The following is a 27,339-nucleotide window of genomic DNA, read 5'->3' on the forward strand; positions in this document are numbered from 1 at the left end:
AGAAGAGAGCTAGCCTCCTGCTGGAGTCTCAGGCACATCAGACTCCACCATCAGCCTCCTGTTTCCTCCCAGCGAGGATTACTATCTGCAGGTGAGGCCCCTGTGTGTTCCAGGGCCTCTATTTCTACTGCTGAGAAGAGAGCGCTGAAAATCATCGCTAACCCCAGTTAGCGAGCCGCTGCAGCTGGTGAGCGTGAGGAAAATCGCCGCTCCGCTGTCGCCGAGTGCTTGCTATCCCCAAGAAGATCGCATCATTTGTCAGCAGGCCCGAAAACGCCTGCTATCTGAAAATCATCGCAACAGGATCATCGCAGCGCGGACGCAGAGCGTTCGCCATTTTTCCCGCATCGCATCCGGATCGTCGCTCCCTCGCGGAGCGCCATTTTCATCATCGCAGCACGATCGCACACGCAACAGGCCCGGTGCATCATCCTCCCTTCGCGGCAAGGATTTCATCGCTTCACCGGCTTAGCGTGAAGAAGTTTGTCGCTTTGTCCTGCCCGCAACCCAGCGCATCATCCTCCCTTGCGGTAAGGATTCAACGCATCACTGGTTAGCGGGAGGAAATTTATCGCTACAGCTCCTTAGCGACATTTTTGTTGCTTTGCTCCAGGAACCAGATACTTTGTGAGTAAAAGGGTCGCAGAGACCACTGCATTGAACTAAACATCCTTTTGTGCACCTTGAACTATTTTTGCAGCATTTCTAAAGTAATTATATTTTTATCGTATTGTGATTATGTCTATATAAAAATACCTATTTTTCATAACTACTTGAGTGGTGTCCATTTGTAGTGTTCCTCATTATATTACTGTGTATGGTCATAAATGCTTAACACACTGCCTCTGAGATAAGCCTAGCTGCTCGTGCTATGTTACCACAGGGTTGAGCAGGGGTTGTCAAAGGGTGTAGGCTGCTTACTCTGACTTAGGAAGAAGGGTCCCTACTTGGACAGTGGCCAGCCATTGCCAACTAGAGACCCCCATTTCTAACAAACAGGATATCACCTAACCCTCCTGCAGCAGTAGCACTCCCAGATACTGAGAAGGCCTTTGACTCTCTGGGGTGGCCTTTCCTCTATGCAACACTCAGCAAACTAGGCATACCCAAGAAGTTTATTGTGCTAATTTCACTCTTATACTCCTCTCCCACAGCCAGGCTTCGGGTAAACATCTCCCTCTCAATACCCTTCCTGGTGTCATGGTGCACGCAACAGGGCTGCCCATTCTCAGTTACTTTTTATTATAGCTATGGACCCCCTGGTTAGGCATTTGCAGGAGAAGCACATGCACCGTGGACTTCAATTCTGTCCCGGCCCTCTATTAATTTCCACGTACGTGTATGACATAACGCTATTTATAAGGAACCCTGCTGTAAATCTGAACCCTCTTATGGATGAGATCGGCTGCTTCGGAGAAATGTCGGGCCTGCGCATAAATTGGGGCAAATCCGAGCTTTTCCCTCTGACGGCCTTAACTCCCGCTTGCAGCACCTGCCTCCGTCGCTGGGTGACGGACACCACCAAACATCTATGGATCACACTTCATAGAAACAAAGAACAGATAACCTGTATGAATTACGGACCTGCCATGGATAAGCTGACCACCCAGGTGGACCGCTGGGTCTGACTGCCACTGTCAATGGCCAGATACTGTGAGAAAGAGCCATCTTTCTTGCATGCCCCCACTTTTTGCTGAATGTACTTTAACTGCGTGTGCCCTGGACTCCTGCCAATCAGGTGCCCAGGGCCTATGTTCCTTCCCTAAAACACAAAACACAAATTTGCAAACCCTCGCCACATGTCAGCCCCTGGTAAATGGTACCCTAGGCCTTGTGACCAGGGAAGGCCTCTAAGGGCTGCAGCACCCATTGTGCCACCCTTAGAGGCCCTGTACACACACACACCCCCACCCAGAGTGTCTGGGTACAAGACAAATCAAAGAGTCGACATGGCACACATCCCTGTGTGCCATGCCCACCACCTACAATGCCATGGCATACATCAGCCACCCCTCTAGCTGGGTGCCCTATGCCAATGGTGTGGGGACAAGATCAGGAGCCCTGTGCCCCTACAGTACCCGGGTCCATTCCTGGGCACTGTAAGTGCAGTGCTGCCATTTAAGAGCATATGGTGCTGGAAGCTCGTCAAACACGAACTCCACAGCACCATAATGGCAACACTAAAGACTGAGAAGTTTGGTATCAAACTGCTCAGCACATTAAACCCACTGATGCCAGTGTGGGATGTAAAGTACTAAGCACCCCAGAGGGCATCTTAGAGATGCCCCCTGAAACCTAACCTACAATCCACGTCTGTTCTGAGGCTGCCTAGGCTGCCACACAGCAGACATGTTGCCGGACCCCTGGGCAGGCGAGCCCCTGCTCTCCTGGGTCTGCAACAATGCACATCCTGGGCAAGGTGCTAAATCTCCTCCCCCAGGATGAGCAGGGGGAAGCTTCAAAGGCATGCCGCTCTGTGAGCTTCCCCAGGCCACTGCAACCCCCCACTCTGGCGGGAAGCTTGGCCAGAAACCCCAATAAGGACAGGGGATGTGCCAGCCTGCCAACCCCACCCCTCAGGTGAAGCACATCTTCGGGCTCTCGCTATCTTGAAGATGGGAAGCCCTGCCCAATCAGGACTAGGCTGCTGCCCCCCTCCCACAGGAGAGAGGCAGGATAGGGGCTGTACCCACCCCAGGAAAGGGACCCATTGGTCCCTGTCCTTCACCTACCTGTAACACCCCTAAATCTAGTATTTAGGGGCACACTGAACCCCTCCTTCCCCAGATTCCAGAATCCGAAGAAGAGCTAGAAGAAAGAAGACCCGCCCTGCAGCTGCTAAGAAGAGGAAGACACCAACTGCTTTGTCCCCAGCCCTACCGGCCTGTCGACCCTCGAACCTGCTCCTGCTCCAACCCGGCATCTCTTGTGGCCAGCAACCTCACAAACCCCGGAGGACCTGGCTACCTTTTGACTCTAAACCCCTGGGACTCCTATGAGTAGAGGCTCTACTCAAAACCTACTTCTAATCCCTGGCAGCAGCCCGGAACCGGGAACCCTTCCCACTCTGCACCCGCCAAGTCTGGCCTGTGCCGGAGTGAACAAAGACCACGGGGACGACCACACGGTGACTGTGACCCCTAGTCCGGCACCCAAGGACCTCCCTCGACACTCCTGAAGAAGCCTGCAGCCTCAAATCCAGGTGCCCCCCCAACCACGATCAACAAAGGATAAGATTTCCCGACACCAAAAGGCACCCCTGCACCCGGCGCCCCGCGGCCCCCTGTGCCCAATCCCGGGGTACCTACCTATCCTCCAACTAGCCAACTTACCTCTCGAAGTGGTGGTGGCACCTGAAGAATCTTCGTCCCAGAGCTTGCAGTCTTTTTCTAAACCGGAGATTTCCCATTGCGATCAATTGAGCGCCCGAAGGCTCAAATGCACCCTGCACCCAGCCGCTCGAGTGGCCCTGGCAGTGTAACCTCTACACCTATCTACTTCCCCACCTGCCCTGAGTAAGTGACCAGGAGCCCAGCTCCCACAGCCGCGTGGCCTGCTAGGTAGCAGCCACCAACCAAGGCCCCCCCCTACCTCTCATAGGATAACACTGGGCCTAACTCTCTGCACCCGGCCGCCCTTGTGCCGCTGAGGGTGAACCAGCTGTACCTACCTGACCCTGGGAGACCCCAGAGTCTATGCCCAGAACCTTAACTGTCAGTCGAGTACTGACCTTTAAACCGGTAACTCAATTTTCTCCATAGGGTAACATTGACTGGCTTTTCCTGAAATTTCTTCTAAGTGTTGACTTTTCAAAACTTAAAATATTCACCAAAAATCAGCCGAGTAACGAAAACTCTCACCTGCTCTTAGGTGAGCTACCAGTACTGGATATTGGTGCCCAGCACTGACTCTGAAAAATACTTACATCTGTACTTACCAGTAACCCAATTTTCTCCCATAGGAAATCATGGACTGTTTTTCTGTGAAATTTGTCAATTTCTGCAATCTTTAAATATTCTTTAAAAATCGTATAATTTCTGAAAACGTAATTACTTATTTGTTTTGGATAAAGGTCCCAGTACTGAGTCTAGGCACCCAGTACTGGATTACAAAAGTAACGAGAATATACTATACCTGCAAATTGAATTTTCTGCCATAGGGAATCATTGACTGTTTTCTATGAAATATTTTCTAAGTGTCAACTTTTAAAATAGCAAAATATTGACTGAAAATCAGTCATTAAGTCTACTTTCATCACTTGATTCCAAGTACTGACCCAGGACTGAATCTAGGATCCAGTCCTGGAATTCCAAAAGTAATCCTAAAAGTAATCTGTGGTAAATAACTTGAAACTTCCATTGAACTCAATGCATTATTGTGTTTAGAATTGTGTTGCCTATTGCAACCACTTGTAACTTTCTACAAAAGTCAATTGCATATTGCGAAAGTATTTATATAAAGCATCTCATTCTGAGAAAGTATATTTTAATACCTATTGTTGGTTCTAAAATAGAACAAGCATATATTTTTTATATATAAACCATTGGCCTAGAGTTCAGTTATTGAGTGTGAGACCATTTGCTGGCTGTGTGTGTGCGCAACAAATGCTTTACACTGTCTTCGGATACTGCCTTACTGCTCGACCAAGCTACCACCTTAGAGAGTAAGGTTATATCTAACTCTAGCCTCTGCCAAACCTCTGGGGACTGGACTCTGTACACCCTGTACCTATTTGGGAACAGTATATACAGAACCACTTTCTCACAGATACATAACCCTCAAAAGGAACATCCTTCCGCACTTTCTAGATCCCTTCGTAAACATACCCATCCCTCAGACAAACGTTTTTCTCACAGCTAAACGGTCAACTGCTCCGCCAGATATGGGCTGGTCGAAGGCCACGAATAGCATGCCATACACTCACACTTCCCTACGAACGGGGCAGGTTTGCTTTCCCCAACCTCAACTTGTATGATCGGGTCATGCAGGCGCAGTTCGCCTACAACTGGTTTCATCCTGACACCCGTATACCCTATAGCAAGCACGAGCAGGACCTGGCGGACCCTGTCCCACTCAATACGATATTCCCACAAGGAATCGGGCTGGACCCTACAGAAGTAAAAACGCTACCACATGTTGGGCCTGGCGGACTTCTGGGATCTGGCTCTTTGTATTCTGCTAAATTTCCAGTGCCTCGCAATCCATGGATCCTATTAAAGTCCGAGAAATTAGTACAACGTACCTTACGAAAGCTATGCCTCCACACATTTGGAGACCTTTTCTCAGAGGGACACATCAGAACATTGGAAGAGCTATCTATTTATTCGGAATTATCCCACATAGATAGATTCATTATAACTGGACTGCATGGTGCTTTGCATGCAGTAATCCTATCCTTCTCCTCCCCCCAGACGAATTCCCACCTGTCACACTCCTTATAACAGACAATAACAGCTCAAATCTGGTCACTAAACTCTACCGGTCTTGCAAGACTCTGAAGCAGTTACAAGATCGGGGGCACGGCACCACTGGGAGGAAGACCTGGGACAACCGCTCAAAGACAAAGAAAGGGCCTGCAGCCCAAGGACATTTGGCACATATACTGTACCTATCTTTGCACCTTGCACCTCGATTCCACTGCATCTTTTCCCCCGCCCCTTCAAACTCCTGACCACGACCAGACCCCTTCCATTTCCCTACCCTTCCCAACCTACCATCGGTATGTGCCGCACGACGCCCCATGGTAGTCTCATGCATGTACATCCTCCAACATGAATAGGTAAAATTGGACTCTAATCCTCTTTAACGCAAAGCTGTTTCTTTGACTTAAACCTACAGCAAGTGTTTATACTCTCCAATCCCCCTTACCACCCCCTGATCCCTCAATATGTATGATATTTTATGATTCCTGTCATCCTTTTATTTAATCCTCTCATGAACTGTTAAGTACAGTTTATAGACCTGACTTATTATGAAACTATGGATACATATGCCATCTTATGGGTGCGAAGTTCCCCTTCTTTGAGAAAATGAAAGTTTGCCCTCCTTTTGTATGTTTGTTTCTGTTTCCTTAATGCAGCAATAAAATAAATAAAACTTAGTGTGACACAACCGTATGACACATCATAACTAAATATTTTTAAAAGGACCGATTTAAAAAAGTTAAAATCTTCGCAATGTATTCAAAACTGCAAGGTAAAAATAGATTTTTAACAGCACCATTCTACAGTTGAAACATTCCATAAAGTCTTATTGCACTTAATAGGCCCATACGCCTCAAATTTCATAATTACACCTTTGTGGATTAATCCACAATTGAATTTGTGGAAAGCAATCAACTAAGTGCAACGTGCCTGACAGGGTTCCTCTATTATCCTAATACTAAATGATAGTCATGGATGAAACACAGATATTTAGAACATGCTCGAATGTACAAAACATTATAAAACCACAAATCTGATAGTCGCATATCAGCCTGGTTATCCATTTTAAGAAAGTGAGTAACTAATTTATAACCTTATGTTCAGTTAATAATAAACCTATAATGTGCCTCATTTCATATTCCATACACATTGTAACAGAGTCTTAAAATGCTTTAAACTGATTCAAAGTTTAGAAAGAAGAAGAAATGATTCTGTTATATTCCCCGGCCTGTATCCGATTCTCCCACTTTCTAAACGTAAGGATTTTAAAGTGCGATGTGCCCATTATCAACATCAGTATCATTCTTTACTTTAAAAAAACATACAAAAAACCCTAACATTTTTACGTCATAAATCCAACCACTAGACCATTTATCTGACGGGAAACCCGTACTATCAGTGTCTCACGTTCTCCTCAGTTTGAGCGTGGGTAAATAGCGTAATCGACCTTGTAAATCATTATGATATGCATTTAGATAGTTTGCCCTCCGCTACCTCAATGAACTTTAGAAATTTACCAGTGAATGATTAGTCTTCTCCAAACAAACTGGCTATTACTGCTTGACATGATGTGAGAATGGCATATTTGTTAAAAACCTCTCAGCAGGCTTCTGCATTCTCTCGATAGAGCCAGACAACTAACAACTATATGACAAATGTCTTCTTTGTAATAATTACAGAGGTGACATGAGGTTAAAATGCCCACCCTTTTCCAAACTGGCAAGTTGAAAATTGCCTAGCCGGAGACTCCTAAGCTTTTTTTTTTACTTTTGGGACCATTCAACCCCCTTTATTTAGTTTATAACAGAATTTCTGAAATTCCGAGACTAAATGGCATTCTTTTTCTGGTGTTCTCAGACAACAGTGATCAATGGCTCAATTCTGACAACTTAATTGGATCCTTTAAAAAATTGTAGCCATTAACTGGCTGCAAAAAGTTTTCAGCAACAGTCATAATGACCCTTAATATATTCTAAATATAAAAATCAACGCCCTGGATTGCCTGAAAAAAAGAACCCCTCTCTTACTACAATACAGTGCAACAGAGGCAAATTAATATGAATGATACAACTGCAACAAACAAAAAAAAAGGCTCCCCATCCTCCAGATGTGCAACTACCCAGCATAGAACAGCTTACACTGGAACTCAAACATAACAGTCATGACAGCATGTGGAAGCTATAGTTTGAGCACAATTCACTCAACATAAGGTCTTACTGAAGGCTATGTGACCAACAAAGTAAAAGGATACAATTGCTTTCATCTACAATGACATACAAATTATAAATGAAACAATCCAAATCCAAGTTGCAAAGCTTAAACAATCTAGTTTAATAAGGCAATCAAACTCACTGCATAGGTTTGTATCCCTTCTTCTTCCTCAACCTCCTTGGCCAATTTCTTTATAACTGCCACGGTCGGAGCCTGTACACCTTTTATGAGAAGTGGAAAGTGCCTGTTCTGTTGAAGAAAACACAACACAATTATATGTTACATTATAGCGATATAATAATTTGCTGAGTTGCCCAAATTAGCTTTTAAAATAAGATGGTTTGTGGAGTCATTTGTCTAGTACCCAAAAGCTAATGTACTCCTCTATCCGCCCAAACAGTATACTACCAAGGATTGCCAAATCAAGGTGAGGCCAAACCCATTCAAGTCTACGGTCATATCTACTTCACTATTATATGGATCATTGCCCCAATCCCAAAGAACCCTGCTAGGCTTCAACACATTTAAAAAAATGTCTTGTGAAAACAATACCCATAGCTCCCATCCATATGCACAGGACTAACATAAGGAAGCATAAGGATTGTGATTTACCCTGTAAGCATCTGCTCATGGCACGTAGTGCTGTAGATTAACATGCTCTGCATACTTTGGCCATCTAGATTTTGGGTTTGGAGTTGTGCAACTTGTTTTTCTTTTAAGAAATCTTTTAAGTCACGAGGTAGAGTGACTACTCCTCTTGGTGATACTGCACATGGACTCCTTTGATAGACTTTTCTCACAGGCAGGTGGGAAAGAAGTGTAAGGAATATGCAAGACAAGCTTTGGCATAGCCAATAGGTCTCGCTTTTGGGACCTTCTAAGTATTTAGTTTTTGCCGCACAATATCCTTGGTGCAACAACATCAGCTGGTGCATGGATAAACCTTGTACCTTATAAGTGTTTAGCCATGCAACAGTTGATGTTGTTGCACCAAACATTGTGCTGCATAACTAAATACTTATAAGGTCCCAAAAGCGAGACCTATTGGCTATGGCAATGCTTGTTTTCCTAGTAAACAGTCCAGCAGATGTGAAAGGTAGCCTTTCAAATGCAAATGTGAGAATCTCGATGCTAATGGGTGAACATTAGCACTCCTTAGCAAAACAAACCGATGACAAAGAATGTACCAGAGCAATGTACCAGAGCAATGCAGGCAGCAGCAGATGAAAGTGGCAAAGTAGGAAAAACAATGCTGACAAGACATGGTGAGCCCAATCTAGGCTGAGAGGTTGGCGATTTGAGTGAAACGCGGGTGCCGCGATTATAGCAAGAGTAAAGAAATAGATGTTTTTTTCTATTCCTTTACTTTTGTTATAATCGCGGTGTGAGAAAGTGCCATCTTTCTTGCATGGTATGCCCCCACTTTTTGCTGAATTGCTGAATGTACTTTGACTGAGTGTGCCCTGGACTCCTGCCAATCAGGTGCCCAGAGCCGATGTTCCTTCCCTAAAACAAACAAAACCCAAATTGGCAAACCCTGGCCACATGTCAGCCCCTGGGCTGAGTGTTTGGGTGCAAGACAAAAACAAAGTCGACATGACACACATCCCTGTGTGCCATGCCCATCACCTACACTGCCATGGCATACATCAGCCAACCCTCTAGCTGGGTGCCTTATGCCAATGGTGTGGGAGCAGGAGCCCTGTGCCCCTACAGTGCCCAGGTCCATTCCTGAGCCCTGTAAGTGCAGTGCTGCCATTTAAGAGTACATGGTGCTGAGAGCTCGTCAAACACTAGCTCCACAGCACCATAATGGCAACACTAAAAACTGAGAAGTTTGGTGTCAAACTTCTCAGCACATTAAACCGAATATGCTACTTACCAGTATGCATCTGTTCTTGGCATGTAGGGCTGCTGACATTCATATCTGTGCATAGATCGCCGCCTAGTGTTGGGTCCGGATGATTGCACATTGTTGTCCTGGAAGAGTCTTCGAAGTATCACAAGATAGGTGGCTCCTCCCCTGGACTACAGTGCGCATGGGCATCCCCTCCATCCTTAGATTGTTTTTCGCCATTGTGGCATAGATGGAGTGTAATACAGTGAATGATGACCATGCTAACTAGTAATTACTGAATGCTACAGCTGCTACAGGCGCCGGGGAGGAGGGTGGGCGATATGAATGTCAGCAGCCCTACATGCCAAGAACAGATGCATACTGGTAAGTAGCATATTCGGTTCGAGGCATGTGGGCTGCTGAATTCATATCTGTGCATAGATTATATAGCAGTCCCTCCATTTAGCGGCGGCTTCCCGTGCCAGCTGCAGCAGTCTGAAAAAGAGTTTTGAGAACAGCCTGTCCTACAGCTGCCTGCTGTCTTGTGTACATCTACACAGTAGTGCTTGGTAAATGTATGTATAGTGGACCATGTGGCTGCTCTACATATCTCCTCTAAAGGAATATTTCCCAGGAAAGCCATGGAGGCCCCTAACTTTCATGTGGAGTGGGCTCTCGGAAGAATTGTTAGTGTGCGCTTAGCTTTTTCATAGCAAATCTGTATACACTTAACGATCCACCTAGCTATTCCTGCTTTGGAAATGGGGTTGCCTTTGTGCTGTGGAGAAAATGCAACAAACAGTTGTTTCGTCTTCCTGAAATTTTGTGTTCTGTCAATATAGTACATGAGAGCTCTTTTGATATCAAGTGTGTGGAGCATTCTCTCTGCTACATTCTCAGGATTAGGATAAAACACTGGTAGTTCTATGGATTGGTTCATATGGAACTGCGAAATTACCTTGGGCATGAAAGTAGGATTGGTGCGTAGTACGACCCTGTTGGCATGAACCTGTATAAATGGCTCTTGAATGGTTAGTGCCTGAAGTTCACTAACTCTTCTTAGTGAAGTAATGGCAACTAGGAAAGCTACTTTCCAGGTTAGAAATTGAATCTGACAAGAGTGTAGAGGTTCAACAGGTGGTCCCATCAGTCTGGTGAGGACCACATTTAGGTTCCAGACTGGTGAAGGTGGGTGTGTAGGAGGAATCACTTGTTTGAGTCCCTCCAAGAAGGCTTTGATGGCAGGCACTCTGAACAGTGAGAGGTGCTGCCTGTTCTGAAGGCAAGCTGCCAGTGCGGTTAAATGTATACGGATGGAATTGTATGCTAGATTGCATCGGTATAAGTGTAATAGATAACAGATAATGTTTTGAGTTGATGCATCCAGCGGATTGATGTCATTATTTTTTTACAATAAATGACAAATCTTTTCCACTTAGCCGCATAGCAGGCTCTGGTAGTGGGTCTCCTTGCCTCCTTGATGATATTCATACATTCTGGAGGCAAGTTTAGGTAGCCAAATTCTAAGATCTCAGGAGCCAGATCGCCAGGTTCAGCTGTTGCGGATCTGGGTGCTGAATTTCGCCATGGCTCTGCGTTAAAAGCGTGGGTGTTAGCCGTAGTCTTCGATGCGGTACCACGGAGAGTTCCAGAAACGTGGTGTACCATGGCTGGCGTGCCCACGTTGGAGCAACCAGGATGAGCGTCAACGAGTGTTGCCTCAGTTTGCGTGCCACCAGCGGTATTAATGGTGCTGGGGGAAAAGCGTACGCAAATCTGCCTGACCAGTTCATCCATATCGCATTGCCCTGCGACTGTGGATGTGGGAACCTGGCGGCAAAGTTTTGGCATTTTGAGTTTTCCCTTGTGGCGAATAGGTCTATCTCTGGATGACCCCACCGTTGGAAGTACGGTTGGAGTACTGATGGATGCATCTCCCACTCGTGTATTTGGTGGCTGTGTCTGCTGAGCAGACCCGCCATCTGGTTGTCCTTGCCCGGGAGGTGTTCCACCATGAGGAAGATGTTCCTCTGAATGGCCCACTTCCACATGCTCTGAGCCAGATGAGACAATTGTGGGGAGTGTGTTCCTCCCTGCTTTTGTATGTAGTACATGGCGGTCATGTTGTCCGTCCGGATCAACACGACTTTGTTGCACAAGTGTACTTTGAATGCCTTCATTGCAAGGAAGATTGCCATGAGTTCCAGGAGGTTGATGTGCATCCTCCTTTGCTGTGTCGTCCATAGTCCCTGCACTGTGTAATTGAGTACATGAGCTCCCCATCCCTGGAGAGACGCGTCCGTCAGTATGATTTGTGGGACAGGCTCTTGGAACGGTCGGCCCTTGCAAAGGTTTTGTGGATTCCACCAATGCAGAGTTGTATGCCCGAGCGCTCACCAACACTAGGTCTTTCAACTGTCCGTGAGCCTGATTCCACTGACGTGCCAAGCACTCCTGAAGCGGGCGCATATGTAATCTCGCATGCGGGACTATGAAGATGCAGGAGGTCATCATGCTTATCAACTGCATAAACACTCGTGCCGGTAGTGAGTGTTGAGGTTTGAACTTTTTTTTATGAGCAACTGCATGCTGTTGATCCTCACTGAATTGGGCTGTGCCTTGGCTGCCAGAGTGTCTATGGTTGCGCCTAGGTACTGCTGTACGTGGGAGGGTTCCAGGTGGGACTTTGGATAATTCAGTGAGAATCCCAGGCTGTGAAGAAGGTGAATGGTGTGGGAAATGTGGTTGGCACACTGCTGGGCTGACTTTCCCTGGATAAGCCAGTCGTCCAGATAAGGATAGACATGTATGTGCTGTCTCCTTAAGTGTGCTGCCACTGTCGCCAGGCACTTGGTGAACACTCTGGGTGCCGTTGTTACTCCGAAAGGGAGGACTTTGAATTGGTAATGTTGATTTAGAACAGTGAACCTGAGATATTTTCATTGTGATGGGTGTATGGGTATATGGAAATACGCATCTTTGAGATCTAGTGTTGCGAGAAAGTCTCCCTGACTGAGTAACGGCAGCACCTGTTGTAGGGTGAGCATGTGAAAATGCTCTGACAGAATGTAACGGTTTAGAAGTCTTAAATCCAGTATGGGTCTGAGAGACCCGTCCTTTTTGGGGATCAGAAAATACAGTGAGTACACTCCTGATCCCTGTTCTTCTGCAGGCACGAGTTCTATGACTCCTTTTTGGAGCATACTGAGAACTTCCTGGAGGAATAAGTGCAAGTGCTCTGCGAACATAGGACGGTGTCTTGGTGGGATGTTTGGTGGAGTGGATGTGAGCTCCAGACAATAACCGTACTGGACAATGTCTCTCACCCACCTGTCTGTAGTGATGGATTTCCAGACCGGCAGGAACTCTTGGAGTCTCCCCCCGACAGGTGTTATGTGGTCGGGTGGCAGTGACAAGGCGTCACTGTTTGTTGGTGGCGGAGGACCTGGAGCCGTTGTTCCCTCGGCCTCTGCCTTTGACGTTGTTTCCACGGTATCCACCTCTATTATTCTTATTATAGGTGGTCTGTGAACCTCCTTTAGTGTACTGCGACTGTTGGGAGTTCTGGTTTTTAGATGGTCCTCTGTTGCTAGAGCGACGAAAGGACCCACTCCGAAACTGCTGTGATTGCAGAGCCCCCATAGACTTCGCAGTCTCTGTATCTTTTTTGATCTTTTCTAGAGTGGTGTCAACTTCGGGGCCAAAGAGGGAGTCAGGGTTGACAGGTTGATTGAGTATAGTTGTCTGTATCTCTGGTTTGAATCCTGAGATTCTCAACCAAGCATGCCTTCTTAACATGACGCTGGTGTTGATAGCCCTAGCTGCAGTGTCCGCTACGTCAAGAGCGCACTTAATGGAAGCGTTGCTTATGAGCTTCCCTTCTCTAATAAGCGACTCTGCTCCTTCCTTATACTGATCTGGGAGGTGCTGTAGCAGTGTCTCTAGGGTATCATAATGCGCCCTGTCGTATCTAGCCAGAAGTGCCTGAGTGTTGGCAATTCTCCAGATGTTAGCTGCCTGTGCAGCAACTCTTTCCTGATGTTTCCAAGACCTTAGACTCCTTGTCAGGGGGAGGAGCATCACCCGTTTTCTGTGAGTTGGCTCTCTTCCGAGCATTGGAAACCACCGAGTCCAAAGGCAACTGGCCTCTTATGTAGGTAAGGTCCACAGGAGCTGGCCTATATTTTTTGTCAATCCTAGGGTTTAGTACTCTCGCCCTTGTGGTCTCCTTAAAAATGTCATTAGCCGGTTTTAGGACCCCTTTGAACATGGGCAGAGTCTTAACAGATCTTTCTGAGGTAAAGAAGGTATCCATCAGAAAATCATCCTCAATAGGATCAGTGTGGAGCTGTACATCATGATTTTTAGCTGCTCTCTCAATCAAGGCATTGAAAGCAGCAGTATCCTCAGTAGGAGATGTTTTTACCACATATGCCTGTGTGTCTGGAGCAGTTTGTGGGTCCCCTGTACCAGTATTGTCCACCCAAGGTTGGTTTTGATCTTCAGGGTCAGTGTCCACAGGATAAGTGTCCTCAACATCACCAGCATCCCCATCAAATTGTGTGGGTGAGAATGACTGAGGCTCCTGGTCATAATATTGACTATGTTCTACCAGAACTGGTGATGTGGCCCTCTTCTTCAATGGAATTTTGTATGGCTCCATTGATTTCTCTGGCAGTATCTTTCTTTTATATATTGAAAGTCTACCAGTCTCCGCATCGATAAACTGCCTTGGCTCCTCATCTTCCTGAGGTACTTCGACAGCTCTCTGTCCCATTGGCATTCCTGTTGGTGCTTCCACAGTTTTCTTCGGGTCGACCCGTTTTTGCGGCTCAGGACCAGTCTTTGCGTCGAACATCTTCGGTCGTACTGCCGGTGGTAGTCCGAATTTTATGTGCGTTGACGCGATGTGAACTGTGCCGACCGTCTTCGGCTGCGGGGGTGCTTTTGCGCCGAGCATGGAAGCAGTGTCGTGGATGCGGAGTAACGACTCCGACACCTTCTTCTTTAGGAAGGGAGACTGTGTTGTCGATTCGACACGTTCCTTCGATACCCTTTTTGACGTGGCATCTAACCCCGAACCAGACGCCGTGTTCTCGACACGAGGACTGGGATGGGTAGGTTCTCGCGGGTCGCTCTGTATTTCTGTGTCGACGATCCTCGGCGCCGATTTTTTCGGGTCGGCAACCTTGACCTTGGTCTTCGGCTCGACGTCCCCATGAGATCTCTTGGCGTCGACAGCCTTCTTTTGTGTTTTCGGCTCCGAGGGCTTCGAGGCCTTGTTGCCGATGAGAGACTCTTTCACTTTCGAGTTAGGTGCCTTTGCCTTCAGTTTCGATTTAGTTTGATCGAATGATGGCGCTTTCGATACTGATGGCTCTTTAGGGTAGTTTAACGCCGGGCCTTTATGCGGGGCTTTAGAACGAGAGGAATGATCTTGGGTAAGGCCTTGTGGCGATCCCTCGACCGGAGCCTTATCGAGTGCCTCTTTGGGCCCTGTACCGGCCTAGCTCATCTTCCGAGCCATCCTCCTCGGCCCCAAGGGCCTCTTCGTCGTCTCCTACCTCTTCGACGACATAATCTTCCTCTTCATCTACTATACGCTCGTCTTCGGCATCATAGTCGGATTCTCGCTCCGAAGCCGGATCCGATAGCTCCCCCTGAACTTCAGGGTCCACGACCTCCTCATCTTCGGTCGCGAAGATGTCCGGGTTCGGCGTCGCTTTCTGCGCCTCGAGCCGAGCTGCTCGACGAATACAAAGGTCTTCTTCGATCGAAACCTGGAACACGCCATACAGGTGGCTTCGTCGCGGTTTGGAGAGAGGCACTTGTTGCACACTGGGTGCACGTCGAAGCGAGCATACTTAGCGTTGCAAAGAGGGCAACGCTTAAAGGCTATTCGATGTCTTTGATTCTATCGTTGATGATCTACTCGAGAACGCACTCGACAAAAATACTCGGCGCCGAACGAAAACAATACCGACGAATTTAAAGGCCTAAATACTCAAAGAGCTAAGATTAGGACATCCGAACCCAATGGCGGAAAAAAACTATCCAAGGATGGAGGGGATGCCCATGCGCACTGTAGTCCAGGGGAGGAGCCACCTATCTTGTGATACTTCAAAGACTCTTCCAGGACAACAATGTGCAATCATCCGGACCCAACACTAGGCGGCGATCTATGCACAGATATGAATTCAGCAGCCCACATGCCTCGAACCCACACTGATGCCAGTGTGGGATTTAATGTACCCAGCACCCCAGAGGGCATCTTAGAGGTGCCCCCTTAAACCTAACCTACAATCCACGTCTGCTCTGAGGCTGCCTAGGCTGCCACCCAGCAGACATGTTGCTGGACCTCTGGGTAGGAGAGCCCCTGCTCTCCTGGGCCTGCAACAATGCACATCCTGGGCGAGGTGCTAAATCTCCTCCCCCAGGATGGGCAGGGGGAAGCTTCAAAGGCATGTCGCCTCTGTGAGCTTCCCCAGGCCACTGCAACCCCCCACTCTGGTGGGAAGCTTTGGCCGGAAACCCCAAATAAGGACAGGGGATGTGCCAGCCTCCCAATCCCACACCTCAGGTGGGGGAGTCTAGGTTAAGCACATCGCCGGGCTCTCGCCATCTTGAAGATGGGGAACCCTACCCTATCAGGACTAGGCTACTGCCCCCCTCCCACAGGAGAGAGGCAGGATAGGGGGTGTACCCACGCAGGTACAGGGACCCATTGGTCCCTGCCCTTCACCTACCTGTAACGCCCCTAAATCTAGTATTTAGGGGCACCCTGAACCTTCCTTCCCCAGATTCCAAAATTACAAGAAGAGCAAGAAGAAAGAAGACCTGCCCGGCAGCTGCTGTGAAGAGGAAGACACCAACTGATTTGGCCCCAGCCCTACCGGCCAGTCGACCTCGAACCTGCTCCTGCTCCAACCCGGCATCTCTTGTGGCCAGCAACCTCACAAACCCTGGAGGACCTGGCTACCTTTTGACTGCAAGCCCCCTGGGACTCCCTTGAGTAGAGGCAGCACGGAACCGCGAACCCAGCACCCTCTGCACTCGCCAAACCTGGCCTGTGCCGGAGTGAACAAATACCATGAGGACGACCCCATGGCGACTGACCCCCAAGGACCTCCCTCGTCACTCCTGAAGAAGCCTGCAGCCTCAGAACCAGGTGCCCCCCCCCCCCCAACCGCGATCAACAGAGGGGAAGATTTCCCGACACCAAAAGACACCCCTGCACCCGGCGCCCCGCGGCCCCCTGTGCCCAATCCCGGGGTACCTACCTATCCTCCAACTACCCAACTTACCTCTCGAAGTGGTGGTGGCACCTGAAGAATCTACGTCCCCGAGCTTGCAGTCTTTTTCTAAACCGGAGATTTCCCATTGAAATCAACTGAGCGCCCGAAGGCTCAAAAGCACCCTGCACCCAGCCGCCCTGGCAGTGTAAACTCTACAACTATCTACTTCCCCCACTTGCCCCGAGTAAGTGACCAGGAGCCCAGATCCCACAGCCGCGTGGTCTGCTAGTCAGCAGCCACCAACCAAGGCCCCCCTACCTCTCATAGGAGAACATTAGGCCTAACTCTCTCTGCACCTGGCCGCCCTTGTGCCGCTGAGGGTGAACCAGCTGTACCTACCTGACCCTGGGAGACCCCTGAGTCTATGCCCAGAACCTCAACTCTGCCAGTCGAGTACTTACCTTTAAACCGATAACTCAATTTTCTCCATAGGGTAACATGGACTGGCTTTTCCTGAAATTTGTTCTAAGTGTAGACTTTTCAAAACTTAAAATATTCACCAAAAATCAGCTGTGTAACGAAAACGAAAGTACTCACCTGCTCTTAGGTGAGCTCCCACTGCTGGAACTTGGTGCCCAGCACGGACTCTGAAAAATACTTACAACTGTACTTACCAGTAACCCAATTTTCTCCCATAGGAAACCAGTGTCGATTTCTGCAATCTTAAAATATTCTTTAAAAATCGTATAAGATCTGAAAACGTAACTACTTACCTGTTTTTGATAAAGGTCCCAGTACTGAGTCTAGGCACCCAGTACTGGATTACAAAAGTAACAAGAACGTACTATACCTGCAATTTGAATTTTCTGCCATAGGGAATCATTGACTGTTTTCTATGAAATATTTTCTAAGTGTCAACTTAAAAAATAGCAAAATATGGTCTAAAAATCACAGTAATTAAGTCAACTTTTATCACTTGATTCCAAGTACTGACCCAGGACTGAATCTAGGATCCAGTCCTCGAATTCCAAAAGTAATCCTAAGAGTAATCTGTGGCAAATAACTTGAAACTTCCATTGAACTCAATGCATTGTGTTTAGAATTGTGTTGCCTATTGTTGGTTCTAAAATAAAACAAGCATATTTTTTATATATAAACCATTGGCCTAGAGTTCAGTTATTGAGTGTGTGAGACCATTTGCTGACTGAGTGTGTACAACAAATGCTTTACACTGTCCTCTGATACTGCCTTACTGCTTGACCAAGCTACCACTTTAGAGAGTAAGGTTATATCTATCTTTAGCCTCTGCCAAACCTCTGGGGACTGTGGACTCTGTACACCCTGTACCTATTTGGGAACAGTATATACAGAGTCACTTTCTCACATCCACCCTCTGGGAGACGTGGTCCATTCGTAGATCTAGAGAGTCCCGTTTTGAGTCTATATCGCATAGGCTGACCTTGACCTCCCTCAGCATTGTTTTTAGGTCTTCCTCTTGGTCTGGTTTCGAGTTGCGTCTTCGGCATCATCGTAATCTGTGTAGACCCCATGTCTTGTAGCCTTGTGGCGTGCTTCTCAAATGTGATCTTGGCCTGTTTGTTGTCGGATTTGCCCATTGTGGCGTCTTGGGAGATGTTTGCGTGGTGGTATGGGGCCCTGTGTCTGGTTTGCAGGCGGTATGGGGCGAGGCAGGAAGCCCACATCTGGATGCATTGATAACCGCGGGGCGCCTTTTCTGATGTCGCCGCAAGGTTCGCTTGAACATTCAGTGTCCCTTCCTACAACCCACGGTGCCGCCACTGTTTTCTCCTTAAGGGTGCTACGATTAGCACCTGCAGTGCAAGCTCCTGGTCCGTATTTGAAATAAGAGCTGTATGGGGCGGGGTGGAGTACCGCAGTCTGGGATCCTTGTCTGTTATGCTGCGTTAGGCACGGAGATTGTTACGGCAGGCCGGACAGCCGTTGAGTGGGCCCAAGAAAAAACCCGTAGTAGTAGCTGGGTATGTTTTTATATTTGGGTCGCGTGGTCTGACCTCTTATCCCCCGTGTCACCACACTATAGAATATCTCTGCACAGTTGCGGTGTGTGGCGAGCTGGGACTCGTGTCTTCCCCACTAAGCAGTGGCATCTCCACCGTGCACTGCACGGGGCGTTGCTTTCGTGCTATGGGCCTGATGCACCTGCAATGTAGTAAGCGCGTCTGCCATGGTGCTGTATGCGAGGCGGAGAAGGATTCCCCCTTGGCCACCGGGATGCTCAGGTCAGTCGGGGACCGCAGCCAGCCAGGGGTGGGGGGGGGGGGGGGGGGGGGGGGGGGGGCAAATCATGTGGGCGCTAAAGAGCAAGTTTCCCCCACCCTGGTCAATGGGACTTCGGGCCTGTGCTAGAGTCCACAGTGTTGAGACCTGCCATGAGGGAGTCCCCCGCTGGCGGCTGCCAAAGTTCACAAATTGTCTATGTGGTGTGCATCTTAGCCCCAGGCCGCACGCCTATCGCATCTCCGCTCCGTGGGGGCGGGGGTGGCGAGTAGCGGGATCTCAGGGCAGCGCGTCACTCCCCCCCCGGTGTCCCCGGCCAGCGCAGCAGCCCCTCACCATTGTTTGTGGGGATTCCAGCCGCCTGCGTTCCCGTTGGTCTCCAGCCGAGGCACAGTTGCTCGCTTCCCTCACAGTCGCCGCACAGCCCCCGCCTCAGCAGGCGTATCGTTATTTGGAGGCCGGAGGCGAGTCGCACACCACGACAGTCTCGGTGCACCTCAGCGATCCTCCGGCCACTGCTCCCCGGGCCCACCCAGCCGTGTCCCTTCTCCGCGCGTTTACTTCTCAGTCTCGGCCTCAGGACCACGAGGCTGTGTCGCGCGTCGTATTGCTGTCCTCAGGCATGCCTCGGGTATCAAACTGCTTCGCTACAGTCTGGCAGTGCGTTCCTGCCAATGAAAGCGTGGAGGGGTGATGATCGTCCGGATAACTGACGGATTTTGCACCCGGCCGGCAGAGCCACTTCAGCAAGCGCCCATCTGTTAGAAAGTGGGTTTCTGTTGCAGTAAACCCCCCCCCCCCCTTTTTTTTTGCCTAATAGCTGATGCACTTTTCCTTGTTGTGCCCTGGCCACATCTCAGCCCCTGGTAAATGGTACCCTAGGTACCCAGGGCCTTGTGACCAGGGAAGGCCTCTAAGGGCTGCAGCACTCATTGTGCCACTCTTAGAGGCCCTGTACCCTTACACACACACCCTGCCCTGGCAGGCTGAGTGTCTGGGTACAAGACAAAACAGAGTCGACATGGCACACATCCCTGTGTGCCATGCCCACAAACTACACTGCCCTGGCATACATCAGCCACCCCTCTAGCTGGGTGCCCTATGCCAGTGGTGTGGGCACAGAGGCAGGAGCCCTGTGCCCCTACAGTAACTAGGTCCATTCCTGGGCCCTGTAAGTGCAGTGCTGCCATTTAAGAGTACATGGTGCTGGGAGCTTGCCAAACACGAACTCCACAGCACCATAATGGCAGCACTGAAGCCTGAGAAGTTTGGTATCAAACTGCTCAGCACATTAAAACCACACTGATGCCAGTGTGGAATTTAATGTACCAAGCACCCCAGAGGGCATCTTAGAGATGCCCCCTTATAACTAACCTACAATTCACGTCTGCTCTGAGGCTGCCTCACAGCAGACATGTTGCTGGACCCCTGAGTGGGAGAGCCCGGCTCTCCCGGGCCTGCAACAATGCACATCCTGGGCAGGGTGATAAATCTCCTCCCCCAGGTTAAGCAGGGGGAAGCTTCATAGGCATGCCGCCTCTGTGAGCTTCCCCAGGCCACTGCAACCCCCCACTCTGGCGGGAAGCTTGGCCGGAAACCCCAAATAAGGACCGGGGATGTGCCAGCCTGCCCACCCCACCCCTCAGGCGGGGGAGGCGAGGTGAAGCACATCTCCGGGCTCTCGCCATCTTGAAGATGGGAAGCCCTACCCTATCAGGACTAGGCTACTGCCCCCCTCCCACAGGAGGGGGGCAGGATAGGGGGTGTACCCACCCCAGGACAGGGACCCATTGGTCCCTGGCCTTCACCTACCTGTAACGCCCCTAAATCTAGTATTTAGGGGCACCCTGAACCTTCCTTCCCCAGATTCCAGATTCGAAACTACAAGAGCAAGAAGAACAAAGACCTGCCCTGCAGCTGCTAAAAAGAGGTAGACACCAACTGCGTTGGCCCCAGCCCTACCGGCCTGTCGACCCTGCTCCTGCTCCAGCGCGGCATCTCTTGTGGCCAGCAACCTCACCAACCCCGGAGGACCTGGCTACCTTATGGCTCTAAGCTCCTGGGACTCCCATGACTAGAGGCTCTACTCAGAACCTATCTCTAACCCCTGGCAGCAGCCCGAAACCGCGAACCCAGCACAGTCTGCACCAGCCAAGCCTGGCCAGTGCCGGAGTGGACAAAGACCCCGAGGACGACCCCACGGCGACTGTGACCCAGAGTCCGTCACCCAAGGACCTCCCTCGACACTCCTGAAGAAGCCTGCAGCCTCAGAACAAGGTGCCCCCCCCAACCGCGATCAACAGAGGGTAAGATTTCCCGACACCAAACAGCACCCTGCGGCCCCCTGTGCCCAATCCCGGGGTACCCACCTAACCTCCAACTACCCAACTTACCTCTCGAAGTGGTGGTGGCACCTGAAGAGTTCTCGTCCCCGAGCTTGCAGTCTTTTTCCAAATCAGAGATTTCCCCATAGAAATCATTTGAGCGCCCGAAGGCTCAGAAGCACCCTGCACCCAGCCGCCCGAGTGGCCCTGGCAGTGAAAACTCTACTCTTACCTACTTCCCCACTTGCCCTGAGTAAGTGACCAGGAGCCCAGCTCCCACAGCCGCGTGGCTTGCCAGTCAGCAGCCACCAACCAAGGCCCCCCCTATCCCTCCAGGATAACATTGGGCCTAACTCTCTCTGCACCCGGCCGATCTAGAGCCGCTGAGGGTGAACCAACTGTACCTACCTGACACTGGGGGACCCCGGAGTCTATGCCCAGAACTTCAACTCTGCCAGTCGAGTACTTACCCTTAAACCGCTAACTTCATTTTCCTCATAGGGTAAAATTGACTGTGTGGACTTTTCAAATCTCAAAATATTCACCAAAAATCAGCCGAGTAACGAAAACGAAATTACTCACCTGCTCTTAGGTGAGCTCCCAGTGCTGGATCTTGGTGCCCAGCACTGACTGACAAACACTTACAACTGTACTTACCCATAACCTAATTTTCTTCCATAGGAAACCATTGTCCGTTTTTCTGTGAAATTTCTTCTAAGTGTCGATTTCTGCAATCTTTAAATATTCTTCAAATATCGTATAATATCTGAAAACGTAATTACTTACCTGTTTTGGATAAAGATCCCAATACTGAGTCCAGGCACCCAGTACTGGATTACAAAAGTAACGAGAACCTACTGTACCTGTAACCTGAATTTTCTTCCATAGGGAATCATTGCATGTTTCCTTTGAAATATTTTCTAAGTGTCAAACTTTTGAAATAGCTAAATATTGTTTAAAAATCATTACAGTAATTAAATCGACTTTCATCACTTGATTCTGAGTACTGACCCAGGACTGAATCTAGGATCCAGTCCTGGAATTCCAAAAGTAATCTAAAGAGTAATCTGTTACAAATAACCTGATTTTACCTTTGAGCTCAATGCATTGTTATGCTAAGAAATAGAGTAGCCTACTGCAGCCACTTGTAACTGTTTACAAAAGTTTATTGCTTCTTGCAAAAGTATTTATATTCAACCTCTCATTCTGAGAAAGTATATTTTAATTCCAATTGTTGGTTCTAAAATAAAACAAGCATATATTTTTTTATATAAACTATTGGCCTAGAGTTCAGTTATTGAATGTGTGAGACCATTTGCTGACTGAGTGTGTACAACAAATGCTTTACACTGTCCTCTGGTACTGCCTTACTGCTCGACCAAGCTACCACTTTAGAGAGTAAGGTCATACCTAACTTTGACCTCTATCAGCCTCTGGGGGACTGTGGACTCCGTACACCCTGTACCTATTAAGGAACAGTATATACAGAGCCACTTTCTCACACCATCTTGCTGCACGGCTCAGCCACGCCCCCGGCATCAGTTTGGGTTTAATGTGCTTAGAAGTGTGATACCAAACTTCCCAGTTTTCAGTAAAGCCATTATGGTGCTGTGGAGTTTGTAATGTCAAACTCCAAGCACCATATACTCTTAATGGCATTACTGCACTTACAATGCCTAAAGAAACGGTCTAGACACTGTAGGGGTACAGGGCTCTGGCGCCTGTACCCTCGCCACTGGTATAGTGTGTGAGAAAGTGGCTCTGTATATACTGTTCCCCAATAGGTACAGGGTGTACAGAGTCCACAGTCCCCCAGAGGCTGATAGAGGTCAAAGTTAGGTATGACCTTACTCTCAAAAGTGGTAGCTTGGTCGAGCAGTAAGGCAGTACCAGAGGACAGTGTAAAGCATTTATTGTACACACTCAGTCAGCAAATGGTTTCACACACTCAATAACTGAACTCTAGGCCAATGGTTTATATATATAAAATATATGCTTGTTTTATTTTTAGAACCACAAAGGGGATAAAAATATACTTTCTCAGAATGAGAGGTTGAATATAAATACTTGTGTCTTCAGCAATAAATTTGTGTAAACAGTCACAGTTGGTTGCAATAAACAATCCTATTTCCTAAACATAACAATGCATTGAGCTCAATGGTAAATTCAGGTTATTTGTAATAAATTACTTTTCAGATTACTTTTGGAATTCCAGGTCTGGCTCCTAGAACCAGCCTTGGGTCAGTATTCAGAATCAAGTGATGAAAGTCGACTTAATAACTGTAATGATTTTTAAATAATATTTAGCTATTTCAAAAGTTAGCACTTAAAAAATATTTCAAAGAAAACATTCAATGGATCTCTATGGCAAGAAATTCAAATTGCAGGTAGAGTACTTAGTCGTTACTTTAGTAATCCAGGACTGGGTACTTAGGCCCAGGACTGGGGTCCTTATCAAAAACAGGTAAGCAATTTCGTTTGCAGAAATGGTACGATTTTAAAAGAATATTTCAAATTTGCAAAAGTAGACACTTAGAAGAAATTTCACAGAAAAGCAGACAATGGTTTCCTATGGGAGAAAAAATGAGTTAGAGGTAAGTATAGTTGTGAACACTTTTCAGGGTCAGGGCTGGGTACCAAGATCCAGCACTGGGAGCTCACCTAGGAGCAGGTGAGTAAATTCGTTTTTGTCACTTGGCTGATTTTTGGTGAATTTTTGCAGTTTTGAAAAGTTCACACTTAAAAGATTTTTGAAGAAAAAGCCAGTCAATGTTACCCTATGAGAAAAATGAAGTTAGCGGTTTAAGGGTAAGTACTCGACTGGCAGAGTTGAAATTCCGGGCATGGACTCAGGGGTCCCCCAGTGTCAGGTAGGTACAGTTGATTCACCCTCAGCGGTTTCAGGACGGCCGGGTGCAGAGAGAGTTAGGCCCAATGTTATCCTATGAGGGATAGGGGGGCCTTGGTTGGTGGCTGCTGTCTGGCAAGCCACGCGGCTGTGGGAGCTGGGCTCCTGGTCACTTACTCAGGGCAAGTGGGGAAGTAGGTTAGTGTAGAGAGGGCACTGCCAGGGCCACTCGGGCGGCTGGGTGCAGGGTGCTTTTGAGCCTTCGGGCGCTCAATGGAAATCAATGGGAATGTTCCGGTTTGGAAAAAGGCTGCAGGCTCGGGGACGAGGATGTTTCAGGTGCCACCACCACTTTGAGAGGTAAGTTGGGTAGTTGTAGGTTAGGTGGGTACCCCGGGATTGGGCACAGGGGGCCGCAGGGCGCCGGGTGCAGGGGTGCCTTTTGACGTCGGGAATCTTACCCTCTGGTTGATCGCGGTTGGGGTGGCACTTGGTTCTGAGGCTGCAGGCTTCTTCCGGGATGTCGAGGGGGGTCCTTGGGTGCCGGACTCGGGGTCACAGTCGCCGTGGGGTCGTCCTCAGGGTCTTTGTCCACTCCGGCACTGGCCAGGCTTGGCTGGTGCAGAGTGTGTTGGGTCCGCGGTTCCGGGCTGCTGCCAGGGGTTAAAAATAGGTTTCTTGAGTAGAGCCTCTACTCATGGGAGACCCAGGGGCTTAGAGCCAAAAGGTAGCCAGGTCCTCCGGGGTTGGTGAGGTTGCTGGCCACGAGAGATGCCGCACTGGTGCAGGTTCGAGAGTCGACAGGCCGGTAGGGCTGGGGCCAAAGCAGTTGGTGTCTTCTTCTCTTTTTAGCAGCTGCAGGGCAGGTCCTTGTTCTTCTTGCTCTTCTTGTAGGTTTCCATCTGGAATCTGAGGAAGGAAGGTTCAGGGGGCCCCTAAATACTAGATTTAGGGGCGTTACAGGTAGGTGAAGGCCAGGGACCAATGGGTCCTTGTCCTGGGGTGGGTACACCCCCTATCCTGCCTCTCCTGTGGGAGGGGGGCAGTAGCCTGATCCTGATAGGGTAGGGCCTCCCATCTTCAAGATGGCGAGAGCCCGGAGATGTGCTTCACCTCGCCTCCCCCACCTGAGGGGTGGGGTGGGCAGGCTGGCACATCCCTTGTCCTTGTATGGGGTTTCCGGCCAAGTTTCCCGCCAGAGTGGGGGGTTGCAGTGGCCTGGGGAAACTCCAACTGGCGGCATGCCTTTGAAGCTTCCCTTTGCTCATCCTGGGGGAGGAGATTTCTCACCTCACCCAGGATGTGCATTGTTGCAGGCCCGGGAGAGCAGGGGCTCTCCCACCCAGGGGTCCAGCAACGTGTCTGCTGTGTGGCAGCCTGGGCAGCCTCAGAGCAGACGTGGATTGTAGGTTAGCTGTAAGGGGGCATCTCTAAGATGCCCTCTGGGGTGCTTAGTACATTAAATCCCACACTGGCATCAGTGTGGGTTTAATGTGCTGAGAAGTTTGGTACCAAACTTCCCAGTCTTCAGTGTTGCCATTATGGTGCTGTGGAGCTCGTGTTTGACGAGCTCTCAGCACCATGTACTTGTAAATGGCAGCACTGTACTTACAGTGCCCAGGAATGGACCTGGGTACTGTAGGGGCACAGGGCTCCTGCTCCTGTGCCCACACCATAGGCATAAGGCACCCAGCCAGAGGGGTGGCTGACATATGCCTTGGCAGTGTAGGTGATGGGCATGGCACACAGATTTGTGCCATGTCGACTCTTTGTTTTGTCCTGTGCCCAGACACTCAGCCTGCAAAGGCAGTGTGTGTGTGTAAGGGTACAGGGCCTCTAAGGGTGGCACAATGAGTGCTGCAGCCCTTAGAGGCCTTCCCTGGTCACAAGGCCCTGGGTACCTAGGGTACCATTTACTAGGGGCTGACATGTGTCCAGGGTTTGTCAATTGGGAGTTTTGTATTTTAGGGAAGGAACACAGGCGCTGGGCACCCGATTGGCAGGAGCCCAGGGCACAACAAGGAAAAGTGCATCAGCTATTAGGCAAAAAGGGGGGGGGTTACTGCAACAGAAACCCACTTTCTCACATAGTGCACCCAGCTAGAGGGGTGGCTTACCTATGCTAGGGCAGTGGGTTGTAGACATGGGTGGAGAGAGAGAGAGAGGAGGGTGGAGAGAGAGAGAGGAGGGTGGAGAGAGAGAGAGAGAGAGAGAGAGAGAGAGAGAGAGGAGGGTGGAGAGAGAGAGGAGGGTGGAGAGAGAGAGAAGGGTGGAGAGAGAGAGAAGGGTGGAGAGAGAGAGAAGGGTGGAGAGAGAGAGAAGGGTGGAGAGAGAGAGAAGGGTGGAGAGAGAGAGAAGGGTGGAGAGAGAGAGAAGGGTGGAGAGAGAGAGAAGGGTGGAGAGAGAGAGAAGGGTGGAGAGAGAGAGAGAGAAGGGTGGAGAGAGAGAGAGAGAAGGGTGGAGAGAGAGAGAAGGGTGGAGAGAGAGAGAAGGGTGGAGAGAGAGAGAAGGGTGGAGAGAGAGAGAGAGAAGGGTGGAGAGAGAGAGAGAGAAGGGTGGAGAGAGAGAGAAGGGTGGAGAGAGAGAGAGAAGGGTGGAGAGAGAGAGAGAAGGGTGGAGAGAGAGAGAGAAGGGTGGAGAGAGAGAGAGAAGGGTGGAGAGAGAGAGAGAGAAGGGTGGAGAGAGAGAGAGAGAAGGGTGGAGAGAGAGAGAGAGAAGGGTGGAGAGAGAGAGAGAAGGGTGGAGAGAGAGAGAGAAGGGTGGAGAGAGAGAGAGAAGGGTGGAGAGAGAGAGAGAAGGGTGGAGAGAGAGAGAGAGAGAAGGGTGGAGAGAGAGAGAAGGGTGGAGAGAGAGAGAGAGAGAGAGAGAGAGAGAGAGAGAGAGAGAGAGAGAGGAGGGTGGAGAGAGAGAGAGAGAGAGAAGGGTGGAGAGAGAGAGAGAGAGAGAGAGAAGGGTGGAGAGAGAGAGAGAGAGAGAGAAGGGTGGAGAGAGAGAGAGAGAAGGGTGGAGAGAGAGAGAGAGAGAGAAGGGTGGAGAGAGAGAGAGAGAAGGGTGGAGAGAGAGAGAGAAGGGTGGAGAGAGAGAGAGAGAAGGGTGGAGAGAGAGAGAGAAGGGTGGAGAGAGAGAGAGAGAAGGGTGGAGAGAGAGAGAAGGGTGGAGAGAGAGAGAGAGAAGGGTGGAGAGAGAGAGAGAGAAGGGTGGA

At 49.2% G+C, this 27,339-nt stretch overlaps 1 protein-coding gene across 1 annotated transcript in view; it reads right to left on the reverse strand.

Annotated features, from left to right (window-relative positions):
- LOC146822620 (uncharacterized) overlaps positions 1–27,339 on the reverse strand; it is a 298,045-nt gene that overhangs the window by 187,867 nt on the left and 82,839 nt on the right. The window contains exon 7 of the mRNA XM_085606794.1: positions 7,776–7,883. Coding sequence (XP_085462920.1) covers positions 7,776–7,883 — 108 coding nt within the window. The remainder of the gene's footprint in view (positions 1–7,775; positions 7,884–27,339) is intronic.

Source organism: Triturus cristatus, chromosome 5_2, assembly GCF_964204655.1.
Source record: "Triturus cristatus chromosome 5_2, aTriCri1.1, whole genome shotgun sequence".
Classification (NCBI taxonomy): Eukaryota; Metazoa; Chordata; class Amphibia; order Caudata; family Salamandridae; genus Triturus; species Triturus cristatus.